Below are 12,487 nucleotides of genomic sequence, written 5' to 3' on the forward strand. Positions count from 1 at the left end.
TGGACTGGATTCTTAAGGTACTCTAAGTGCAAAAGGGCTGCCTTCCCTGGTACATTCAATTACGCACGCACATGAATATCACATTGTTAATGCCGCTATACTTCAAAGTATATTACAGGGAACTATACTACTTTATAATAACCTATAAGAGAAAAGGATCTGAAAAAGAATATATATACATGTATGTGTGCTAAGTCATCTCAGTCGTGTCTGACTCTTTGCAACCCCATGGACTGTAGCCCGCCAGGCTCCTCTGTCCATGGGATTCTCCAGGCAAGAATACTGGAGTGGGTTGCCATTTCCTTCTCCAGGGGTTCTTTCTGACCCAGGGATCGATACCGCATCTCTTACATCTCCTGCATTGGCAAGTGGGTTCTTCATCACTAGCGCCGCCTGAAAAGTTCGTGTGTGTGTGTGTGTGTGTGTGTGTGTGTGTATAACTGAATCACTTTGCCATATACCTGAAATCAATAGTTTAAATCAACTATGAAAAAGAAAGTGAAAGTATTAGTTGCTCAGTTGTGTCTGGCTCTTTTCATCAAGTATTAAAATTTTTTAAATTAAAAATAAATAATTTTTGAAAGTATATCACACCCAGCAACCTCACAGGGAGATGAATTGCATGGCCTCTAAGTTCCCTCCCAGGGCAAATATATATTGTAATATACATTTTTTTACTTTCATATTCCTTAAAGCCTGAGAAGCAAGGCCGAAGTCAGCTATCTGAGTTCCCTAATACCTTCAGATCCTGGAAATACATGGGACAGACCTCAGGCTGCGGGTCAACTCTCCAAAGCTGAGGCAGGTCTTCACTTCCTCCTGAGGCTCATCAGATGATGCCCCTTTCCTTTTCTGGTTGTTTCTCCTTCCTTTTCTTTGGATGGCTGGGACCACCTTGTGACTGTTCCCTGAAGGCTATAGGCAGACACTGCCCACACCTGAAGCCCCCACCTACCTTCGTGGAGCCTTCGAGGTACATGGTGAGGTCCACAGTGGCAGGTGGAAGTGAGTGGGAAGGACTTCAGAAGGGAGATGGAAAGGGATGCTCTCCCGTAAGCCTAGAAAGGTGAGAAAGGCCAGCCACGGCCGAGAGGGCCAAGGCGGTCCTTCTCTCCCCAGCCATGGAGTGGGAGCAGCAAATTGGTGACTGAGAGTGACTGAGAGCATGTGGACCTCATCTGGAGCCACAGGTTGGGGAAAATAAACAGCAGTAAAGGAGAACAACCAGACAGGGCTACATAGGCAGTTTATGGTGATGGCGAGCTTGAGCGGGGGCTTGTACCACAGTGGAGACCCTCAAAGAGGGCAGGGGTTGCCCCAGAGAAGTGGACCAAGCCCCAGCTATGATGCTGACAGCGAGGGCTTCCAGGAAAGACTGCTCACTTGCATGGGGAATTCAGTGCCTGGGCACAGGCAGATGAGAAGGGAGAAACCATCATTCTGGGAAGCCCCTATAAACCTCCTCTATAAACACAGCCCGCCCCAGGAGAGTAGGCCAGATCCCACCCTGGCTACAGCCCCCCATCTCTCCCTCTTCTCTTGCCCACTTTCCACCCCAGCTCCATGCCTCCAGTCTCTTCCCTCTTTTTAACTCAGTCCCATGACCTCATCCCAGTTTCCACTCTGGCCTGGTTTGTTGGCTTGGAACAGAGGGAGTCTGTACTTTCACAAACCAGGCTAGAAGTCTCAGCAACCACTCTCTCACAGAAACATGAAATGGCAGACTGCTCCTATTTGGGAGGTCGAGGAACGGAGTGCTTCTTAGAGATGATTGGCTTGGGTGGCATCTCTAGCACTTAACTTCTGAATTACTGAACCTCATTTTCCTCATCTGTAAAACGGGGACAATCACAGCTTCCATCTCTTGGGCTGCTGTAAGGATGACATGAGACTGTAAAGCCCCCAGCACAGTACCCAGGGCCCAGGCGGTGCCCAGAAAGGTCAGCCAGCCTCAGTGCATAGCCTCTGTGTTTAGCTCCTCACTGCCACCTTATTCCATATCTTGCCCTAAACTAGTCTCCACGTGGCATGGTGATCATCTGAAATATAACTAAATCTGTACTCTTCTGCTGCAAACTCTTCCATCATATCTCACTGTTAGCAAAAAATCCAGCCTGAAGTTCTTCTTGCCTCTCCCCTCGCTATGGGCTGCAGTCACCATGGTCTCTAGCACTGGGGGTCCTTCCACTGGCTGTTCCCTGCACCTCAAACACTCTTCCGTGACCCTCAAAGTCAAGTCCAGCTCAAATGTCATTCCTCAAAGAAGCCCTCTCTAATGCCCTCCTTCCTTCTTGGCACTAATCCTCAACCTATAATCACCTTACTGATTTCTTGCTCACGGCCCCAGGGGAAGGCAGCTCCATGAAGCCCAGCACTGGCTGAATGGATGAAGGAAGCATTGTTATCCAAGGAGCTTGGGTGCTTTTGAGATTAAGCTGGTTTGGTGGCCTGCCCAGGCCTACCCACCTGACTGCTCCAAGTCCCAAACCCATCATAAAGATAAGGCCTGGCCACCTATACATAAACAAATATTACACAGTGAGCCTGGAGGTCCAAGGTAAACATTTTTATTCTCAGTTCTGCCTTAGCTATCTCTAGTTTTGCAAGCATGAATAAATGGAATCAACAAGAATTCTCTCCCAAATTTCTTTCATCAAAATTTGTCACCAAACAAGTTTCCTGTTTTCCCTAAGAGAATGGGATTTGAAAGTGATCTAACACGAGGCTTGACGATCACAGAATATCGGGGTCCATCACCCTGCTTCTGGGCCAGCTCCACTCTCACTTGGCAGCAAGTACATAGCAGCCAGCACATGTGCCCTTCCAGAGAAGGCAAGAGCTCAGTGCAGAAGAGAATCGTGAGGGGCACCGCAGGCACCAAATCCTGAGCCGCTGCTGCCCACAGCCGGGCGGACCAGGCAGAGGAGCTTTGGGCTTCATTCAGTCTCCCACTCGGTGTATCCAAAAGATAAACGGGCCAGAAGAACTCGTCATTCCTCCATCAAGGGCCTGCAGCCAGCAGAAAGGAGAACCCGGGAGCCCAGGAGCAGGAATAAATGTTCTCCGGAGTGCCCCCCTCTTTCTGAGGAGAAGCCGGAAGGGCACCCTAACTCCCAGTCAGGAAACAGACAGGGAACCCGTCCCCTGAAGAGGCTCCCTGCCTTCCAGGGCCCACCTGTCTTCCTGCTCCTCAGGAGCCCCGGCCCTGCAGCCTCACAGGACAGTCTCTCGGATGACGCCGATGAGGCTGTGCGGCCTCTCGGCCTCAGCTCGCCGGGGCCTCCTCTCAGCCAGGGGCCTCCCCGCGGGGACGAAGGTGCTCAGATCTCCGCAGCTCCGCAGGTGCAGCAGGCCGGGCTGTTTCCGCGAGGGCAGCACCAGGGCCCTGGCAGTGCTGGGCTGCATCGGGGCCATGATCTTTAGGAGAATAAACAGGGTGACAAGAGGTTAAACTTAACCTGATGTGGTCCTCAGACCTGCCTCCAATATCCACCAAGGTTATGTTCAGTTTGGGGTAGGGGCCTCAGTGGTAAAGAATCTGCCTGCCAAGCAGGAGATGCAGGTTTGATCTCTGGATTGGGAAGATCCCCTGGAGAAGAAAATGGCAACCAACCCACTCCAGTATTCTTGCCTGGAAGTCCCATAGACAGAGAAGCCTAGTGGGCTATAGTCCATGGTGTCCCAAAGAGTTGGACATGATTTTAGTTGCCTTGGGGAAGAGAAAAGGGTGTTTTCCCAAAGTGGAACCCACTTGAAATTCCAAAGAGTCTTTTAACATACTGCTTCTTTTCTGAAGTTCCTAAGAAATTCCCCCAATTTTCTATTATTTCCCCAGTAGGCCTGCCACACTTATTGACTTATCTACTGCATAAGTCTATATCTACTTTATATTTAACATTCTTCTTATCGCCTTTTGTTCCAATTTCCCTGTGATTCTCACTGGGTCTGCACATCACTGGAGAGGAGGGGAGCTTGTCAGAAACATAGAATCCCTGCTCCCCCCACAGCAGTTCTGACAGGGGAGTCTGGAACGGGTGTGGGCATCTGTATCATTAAAAGTGTATCACAAGGTGATGCTGCTAAACCTGCAAATTTTATAACCACTGGTCTGGTTAAGTTTATGTCAACTTAAACCAATGTGTTTCTATTTGATCTGATAACACTTCAATAAAAAACATGATAAATCTCCTAAAAACTAGAACCATTTATTAATAACTCTTAAGAGTGTTTCTACTGCTAGATCTATTTTGCAAGGTAGCACACACATCACTTCTAAATATAACATAAAAAGGCAAAAATGGGCAATCTCTGATCCAGTTGAGACTAATAAGGGGAGAACCATCAAATTTTTAAAATTACACAGTCATGTCTATATGACATATTGCTGTAAGCACCTTGGAGAAAAATCAAGTGCTTTATTACCATCTAATATCACAAAACAATCATCAGGATGACTTGTCATCTAGTTTGCACCATTTAGAGATTCTAAGGTCATTAAAAGTTTAATTCCCCCAAAATATGGGACATTAAATTTTTCCAATACTCTATTATTATATTTGTCTCTATAGCTGTTTCCTGACTAAGAAGAAAATTCTAACATTCATAGATGTCTACTATTATTACATGGTTGTCTACTATTATTACATGCTAAGTTAGAACAAGTGGTTTGGATATTGGTAAAAATGTAAATGGATATATAAAAACACATTCCAGGGACTTTCTGGTGGTCCAGTGGTTAAGATTTCACGTTCCAATGTGGGGGGTGCAGGTTCATCTCTGGTCAGGGAGCTAAGATCTCACATACCTCCTTGCCAAAAAAAGCAGAATATAAACGACAGAAGCAATACTGTAACAAATTCAGTAAAGACTTTAAAAATGATCCACATCAAAAAAAAAAAAATCTTTAAAAAATAACACGTTTCAGTAATACTAGAGAAGGAGAAAATGTGCAAAGCTGAGCAGAGTCAGAAATAAAAGCTCCCTTCCCCTTGTCCCTGCATCCTTCTCTCCGAGGAGTGGTGTGGCCTTATGATACCTGACTACTGGGGTTCCGTTCTGGAAGCCCCAGCAGGTGGCACAAAGTCTATTACAATAACCTTGTACCTGAACTTTGACCCAGTCTATGCAGAAAGACCTAGCAAACATTCATAGTGATAGCACCTGCTGAGCTATTAGTAAAATCTATCAAAAAAGCTATCAGTGTCTGTTCTTTCTCCTCAAAGCCATCTTCCATCAAGCAAGACTTTGCAGAAGGTCCAGACCAACAGCTCCACAGACGCTCTAGCTCTCACCTCACCAGAACTTGGCAGCTCTGAACACTTGCTTCTGTTTATCAGGCAACTGGGGCTGAACACAAGGAAGGGGGCAGGGAGTGGCATCTGGAGTAGACCAGGAACATGCACACAGAAATCTCTCTTCTACACAGGCAACCAGCTGGAACTGACCTAGGACCACTGGTTGACCATTTTTCTAGAAAGCAAACAAGAGTCCATGGTTCATGTTCCTCTTCACACAGCTGCTCTCCAACTCCCCACGTTCCCTGACAGACGGCACAGAATTTGACTTCAGTAAAAAGAGGCCAGTGGGTGGGAAAAGGAACAGAGAAGAAAGCAAGATGGGGATTTGTTCACTCTGCCTCAAAAACACACCCAGGGAAACAGTAGCTGGCAATGACCCTGAGAATCAGGCCAACTCAACTCAAGAAGTATCTGGGGGCTTCCCTGGTGGCTCAGTGGTAAAGACTCTGCCTGCCAATGCAGGAGAAACGGGCTCAATCTCAGATCCAGGAGGATCTCACATGCCCTGGAGCAACTAAGCCTGTGCACCACAACTCTTGAGCCTGTGCTCTAGAGCCCAGGAAGCACAACAACAGAAGCCCACGTGCCGACTACTAGGCCCATGAGACCTAGAATGCACACTCCCCAACAACAGAAGCCTCCGCAGTGAGATGCCCGAGCACGACAACTAGAGAACAGCCCCCTCTGATGCAACCAGAGAAAGCCCACACACAGCAAAGACCCAGCACAGCCAAAAAGAAATAAATAAAATTCTATAAAAAAGAAGTATCTGATGGGCATGTAACACCCCCAGGCACAGCCAAGTAACACCTATGAGCCACTATTCATTGAGGTCTCCAATGGCCACCCCAGACACAGAGGACAGAGCAAATGTCCAAAGGCAAACACTGCTTTTGAAAGAGACGAGTGAGGGAAGTTGTGACCATTCTGACTTCTCATCAGGGGCAAATCCCATTCACTCAAAAATGCGGGTGTATAGACCACCCACCCCAACCCTTCACCTTCCAGATGAGAAACTGGACACCCAAGTGGGATATTTACAGGTCCAGTTTTATCTTTTCACCTGCAACTTGTTTGGGGATTGCTATGTGTTTTGATCCCTGCAAAGGAAAAGGTGCTTATTCCTTTAAGTCTATCAGTTTAGGTAATCTCGCCAAACATTTCATGGGAACTGTGACCAGCCCCCAGCATCTTGTCAGTATTAAAATTCACGTATTTCCATTATTGTCAAAGGGCTGAAAAAACATGCCAAATCAAAGGAAACTTTCAACTTAGGAAATGGAATGTTGATCATACTCTGCACTCCACAGAGCCCTTGCTCTCATCCTAGGCTGCTCCCTTTCTTTTTTTCCAGGCATGCTTCCATTTTCCAGGAAAATCGTTTTCTCTTCTCTTGGGCCAAGAAGGTTGTGGAAAAGTCACCACTCCCGAAAAGAAAGCAGGTCCGCTTCTTCCTCTCCCTCCCCAGACCTCCTAATCCCTTAATACAGCCCATTTTCCTTGAAATGGTGACCATGGATTTCCTGTGCCTTGGGCAGGAAACCAGAGAAGCTGCTTCAGCTACTATGGAAACAAGTTGTCTGACTTATACCTGATACCAATAATAAAACTACCTGTTCTAGAAAACTGGCACTCGTGATAGCTTCCTCCATGTGCTCCTCATCAGACTTCAGAACAGATTTGATGTTTTCTACAAGTTCATGGATGTCCGGGGTCATGGTGCAGGAGGACTGCTCCAGGAACCTCGCCACCAGCAGCTTAGTGTCCATGTAAGACTTGTAATCTATCAAAGACCTTGGTCTGCATCTTGAAGCTCGGGATCTCAACCTTCTCCTTAAGGTCACTGCAGCCAAGTCCAGTCTTCCCTCGGTCTGAGTCGCAGCCTCACAGCTGAGCACAGGGACGGCTGTGGACAGAGACAAATAACATGTTCCTGTTGGCCAAGTCCTGTGAACATATCTGTACCTGAAACAGCACAGATCATGAAACTCCATGTGGAAAGCATGTGACAGGTGCCAGCAGTCATGCATGTCTTGCTTTTCCTCTTGCAGAAGGAAGAGGAAAGAAAGAAAAACCCAACGACTGTGACATGAGATTATTCCCTGAAGTGTAACTTCAACAGGACATGTCCCCCAAATATTTTATTATGCCACATAAAAAGATAACCATCAGGGTAAACATAGCTGATAGAGAAGAGCATCCAGAATGCATATCATAATGGAACAAAGGTTTCATGGGGTGATGACCAATATATGGGGATGGTTTGCACAGGCAGAAAAAACATGGTTGACCAAAGGAAGAACATTCCACAGGGTAGGATGAAGAAGCCACTGAAAGAGAGGGACCGAGGAGAGATGAGACTTGTGGGATGAATGGAACGCTCTGCTCACACTGACTGTACCTTTGTCCTAAACATCCTGGGGAGCACTGTCCTGACTTACAGTATCAACATCACAGCATGGCTGGTGGTGGTGCGATGGCTGACTGTTACAGAAAGACAAATCTAGTGCAGAAATCCAGATCAGCACACGTCATCCTGGAAGTCCACAGCAGGCCTGGGAAATCCACCACGGGCTCTAATGTCCACAACTGCCTGCTTCGGCAAGGGTACAAGGACTGGCAGGACATTACTGCACCGGCAGGTGGGGGCAACGAAGTCAGGCCTGGTCTCCACGTGTTCATAAGCCAGCCAGCAGCCTTCAGTGTGCGCGACACTGGAGATTTTCAGTCTATGAGGGTCTGATGTGCAGCAATTTAGATACTGAAGGAAGAAAGGAGGCAGGGGCTGGGAGAACAGGTAGAGGCAGGGGCGCATTCCTTTTCCTCTGGAGAAAGGTGTGAGGAGCTCTAAGCAGGGGATGGCACCTTCCTTGGCTGCCACGCGCACAACACAGAGGGCAGGAGTCTTCCGGGACCACTCGCTAGAGACACTCATGTGTGAGCAAGACAGTCAGGCACTGCGCTGTCACTCAAAGGCGACCCGGTCCCGTCCACCGCAGAGACTCCAACAGGTAAACACGTGTCGTCCTCACCCCTGCAGTGCTGCAGAGGGGGAGCAGGTTCTAGAAAGACGTGCAGACTAAGCTGCGCAGACAGCCGAGCTCCTGTGGAAACTGCAGGTGGCCATCTCAAGTCCTCAGCTTGCCAGATGGGCAGAGGACCCCAAGGTGAAGACGGTTCTGGGGAGCTGCCGGGGTCTGCTGAGGAGCAGAGGGTGCTCAGTCCCAGGCAGGCCTCCTCCCCGCTCAGAAGCCACTGGAGAGACAAGAGGAGCATTCTCTCTGGCTCCCACATGGTCAGTTCAGAGCTGTGGCAAATAACACAGGTTGTCAGAGGGACGGAACCCAACTAGGGGTGACATGGGGCCCAGGGCAGAGCAGAGCCAGAGGGTTTCAAAGCGGTATTTGCACAGAGCTTGAAGAGAGCACAGGTCACCGAAAGAAGCCTCTGTTACTGGGATTACAGAAGATTTTCATTTTCTTCCTTTTTTTCCTTATTTTTTAAAATAATTTTCTACAATGAAGAAGTATTTAGAGATGTTCAGGTAGTCATATATTTAGAAAAGAAGATTCAAGATTAATTCAAGTTTTTAAAAATTTCTGATTATTAAAATTAAAAATTTTTCAAATACCATCTATACACAAACTGAAAACAGAAAGGGAGAGAGATGGAGTGTGACTTTCACTCTACCCAAAGTTCTTAGAGCAAGGTCAGATTTAAATAATTCAATCTACTCATACACAATAAAAAGATAATTAGTGTCAAATTATAGAAGAAGGGGGGAAAATAACACCCGTTTGACTTTTTCCTGGAGAGAGAATCTTAGTTCCCACGAGACTTTGAGCATCTAAGGAATCAGACCTACATTTCACTGCCTTCTTCGTGTGGAACCAACACGGTATCACATGCAACCCAATGCTTGATACTGACTTGACAAGAAAAATTCCTACCAGCCGGAAAAGATGTGGTAGATATCTATCCCTAAGATGCATGCAGAATTTGCTCTTTTGCCAAGACCTCTTAGCCCCCCTCCAAGCTTTGTCTTGAACTATAGAGCCTTGGGCGGCCAGAGCCACTCAGCACCTGTGGGCAAGTACACACAGTGCCCTGCGGAGAGCCTGGGGGATGGCATCACCTCTCTCGGCAGAATGATGTAGCACAGGATCACTCTTGGATCTTGTCCTCAGGGGTCGGAGGGCTCTCCAGCTCCTCGCCGGACACAGCTGGTTTGTGTTGGGAGTTGGTATGGATGCACTTTCTTCTCCAGGTGTGGCAGGAATATCCCCACCTGATTTTTTTTTTTTTAAGAGAAGAAACAGATTATTTCACCAGCTAGAGCCTTCAAAATGTTGGGCAGGAAACACCTGTGAGCCCCAACCTGCTAGGATAAGGGTAGTCCAGTTAATGATATTTACTTAGGCGGTGGGCCCAGAACATTTTTATTTGGCAGCACTATGGGAAATGCTGCCTCCCCAAACTACCCTTCCACACCTAAAACAAACAAACAAAAAACTTTAGAACCAAGAGCAGAAAAACAAGCCATACCCAAATGACTAAAAAGGTGCTTAGAATCTTCTGCAGTGAAGCATGCTGGTGTGACACTGGAAAGGTCCCTGCCATTTCCCCCTTCTGACTATTCAGGTTGAGCTAGATTAGGTGGAAGGGAACACCTGTACAGGTGAGGCGTACAGGTGAGATGGCTGCCCTGGGGCTGCAGGCCAAATGCAGGCAGGGGAAGAGTCTGCGGACCGGGCTGTGAAACTCCTGGGAAGCCAGGTTAAAGAGCTAGTGGCCATTAAACGAATCAGTCAAAGCGCTCTGAAATTGGATGACTGCTGCTCAGGAAAATAAAATCCCATCATTTGTGAGCCCGAGTATTACTCTGGGAAATCTTTTTTTTAAGAAATGGAAGGATTAAAAACATACTTAGGAAACAGAACCCTGCCTCATAATTCTACTTAAGATGGAAGGTGAACAGAGCAGAAACCTATTCCGAATGTTGCTGCTGAAAAATCACCTCTGTCTAAAATAGCTAAGAGTTAATCCATTATTTATCACCATCTGCAATTTTATCCTGTGAACAATTCTCTGGGCCATTTAAAACCTCTCCAAAGAGAGAAAGCGGTAACAATGTGCCCTTAAGCTACAAGGATAAATGTAAATTGACTCTAGTATTTAATGGAGGATTGGGAACTGGCACTCAGCACATGTGAAGGCAGCATGACCTGGGTCCTGGGTTACAAATGAGTGAATCATTCCGCAATAGACGAAACTCTCTTTGTCCCTTTAAAAGAGCTTATCCTATCTTAACAGGAGAAAAAAAATCTTATATCAGAAAATAAAAGAATGCCAAATTATGTTACCTAGAGAGTGTCATACTGAGTGAAGTAAGTCAGACAGAGAAGGAGAAATAGCATATGCCATCCCTTCTATGTGGAGTCAAAAAAGAAATGATACAAATGAACTTCCTCACAAAACAGAAATAGACTCATTGACTTAGAAAACAAACTTACTTTGTCAGCGGGGAAGGGATAGCTAGGGACTTTGGGAAGGTCATGTACGTACTGCTGTATTTAAAATGGTACGGGGAGGGAGATGGGAGGGGGGTTCAGGATGGGGAACACGTGTATACCTGTGGCAGATTCATGTTGATGTATGGCAAAACCAATACAATATTGTAAAGTAATTAACCTCCAATTAAAATAAATAAATTTATATTAAAAAAATAATAAAATGGATAACCAACAAAAACCTACTGTATAGCACATGGAACTCTGCTCAGTGTTATGTGCCAGCCTGTGTGGGAGGGGGACTCGGGGGAGAAAGGATACACATACATGTACGGCTGAGTCCCTTCGCTGTTCACCTGAAACTATCAAAACATCGTTAATTGGCTGTACCACAATACAAAATGTTTTGAGTGTTTAAAAAAAATAGATAAAAATTTAAAAAAAAGAATGCCAAATTAAACTCTGAAATCCATTTCTGAAAATAGCCTGGTTATTCATAAAAGATTCTAACGATATCTTTATTTCTGTTCATATATTACCTCCTACTTGTAAGCCCTAAGGAGTTGATAACGCTTTTACATTTGGAAGAAAGAATGTAGCTTGAACCATCTGCTCCAAGAATATCTGACCTCCAAAAAATATCATATGGATCATTATTAATATCATTCTTAATCTACTGAATCATGAGTCTGGGCAGCAATAATGTATTTATTACCTTGAATCCCTGGCATGCAGATTGGCTCCAGTGGGCTGGTGGCAACTTCTGGTCCTTCTGGCATTTGGAATGAAGATCCCTGCATCACAGGGGAAAAGGGTTATTTGTTGATATCATCTGGAGTAAAGTGAACTTCTTACAAACATCTATAAGACATGGTCCCTCTCCCACCCTGTTCTCTGCAGCTGTTTTTCCTACTTGCCATCAATGTACCAAAGAGAAACTCCATGGACAGTACCTGCTGCTGGTCTGCCTGGCTCACCACAGCTTCATAGGGAGGTGGGGGGTCCAGAGGACAGAATACTTCCACTCCTTTGATTCGTGCTCCATAGATATGTGGCAGGGGAATAACATCAGGACCAACCATCCTAGGAAGAGCATCTTGGCATCAGAAAGCTTGTTTAGGCTAGTTGATGGTGGTGGCTCTAGATACTGGCCGTTGACTCTGCAGCATTACCCAATGACAATGGGAAAACCCCTCGCCCCTCCATGCTACAACCTCCTGGTCCAGGAGCAGGAGAATAATCAACTAAGCTGCTCTCTGATGGAGTGCCCGGAATTCTTAGGCAAGGGACAATATAGAAAATGTAATACCATCATTCCTTTTAAATCCATTAGTCAAAAAGCAAACAGCAATCCATAAGAAGGAGAAAGCAAATTCGTGGTTGCCCAGGGGATTGGGGAAAGGAGAGAAAGTGGGTGACAGCTTAATGGACACAGGGTCTCCTTGTAGGTGATGAAAATGCTTTAGAACTAGATGGAGCTGATGGTTACACCATATTGTGAATGTACTAAATGCCACTGAATCGTGTTCTTCCAAATGGTTAATTTCAGGTTATATGAATTTCATCTCAATTAAAAAAAAAAACTAAGGATTCAGTTCAGTTCAGTCGCTCAGTCGTGTCCGACTCTTTGCGACCCCATGAATTGCAGCACGCCAGGCTTCCCTGTCCATCACCAACTCC

At 46.2% G+C, this 12,487-nt stretch overlaps 1 protein-coding gene across 1 annotated transcript in view; it reads right to left on the reverse strand.

Annotated features, from left to right (window-relative positions):
• Window positions 1-1,024: 1,024 nt before the first annotated feature.
• FAM189A2 (family with sequence similarity 189, member A2) overlaps window positions 1,025-12,487 on the reverse strand; it is a gene marked incomplete at its 5' end in the record, with an annotated part of 78,193 nt that continues 66,730 nt past the window's right edge. Inside the window, 5 exons of the mRNA XM_010860730.1 lie at window positions 1,025-3,417; window positions 6,911-7,203; window positions 9,433-9,585; window positions 11,523-11,601; window positions 11,761-11,890. Of these exons, the coding sequence (XP_010859032.1) occupies window positions 3,214-3,417; window positions 6,911-7,203; window positions 9,433-9,585; window positions 11,523-11,601; window positions 11,761-11,890 (859 nt within the window). The remainder of the gene's footprint in view (window positions 3,418-6,910; window positions 7,204-9,432; window positions 9,586-11,522; window positions 11,602-11,760; window positions 11,891-12,487) is intronic.

This window comes from Bison bison, unplaced genomic scaffold (genome assembly GCF_000754665.1).
Source record: "Bison bison bison isolate TAMUID 2011002044 unplaced genomic scaffold, Bison_UMD1.0 scf7180017864469, whole genome shotgun sequence".
Lineage (NCBI taxonomy): Eukaryota > Metazoa > Chordata > Mammalia > Artiodactyla > Bovidae > Bison > Bison bison.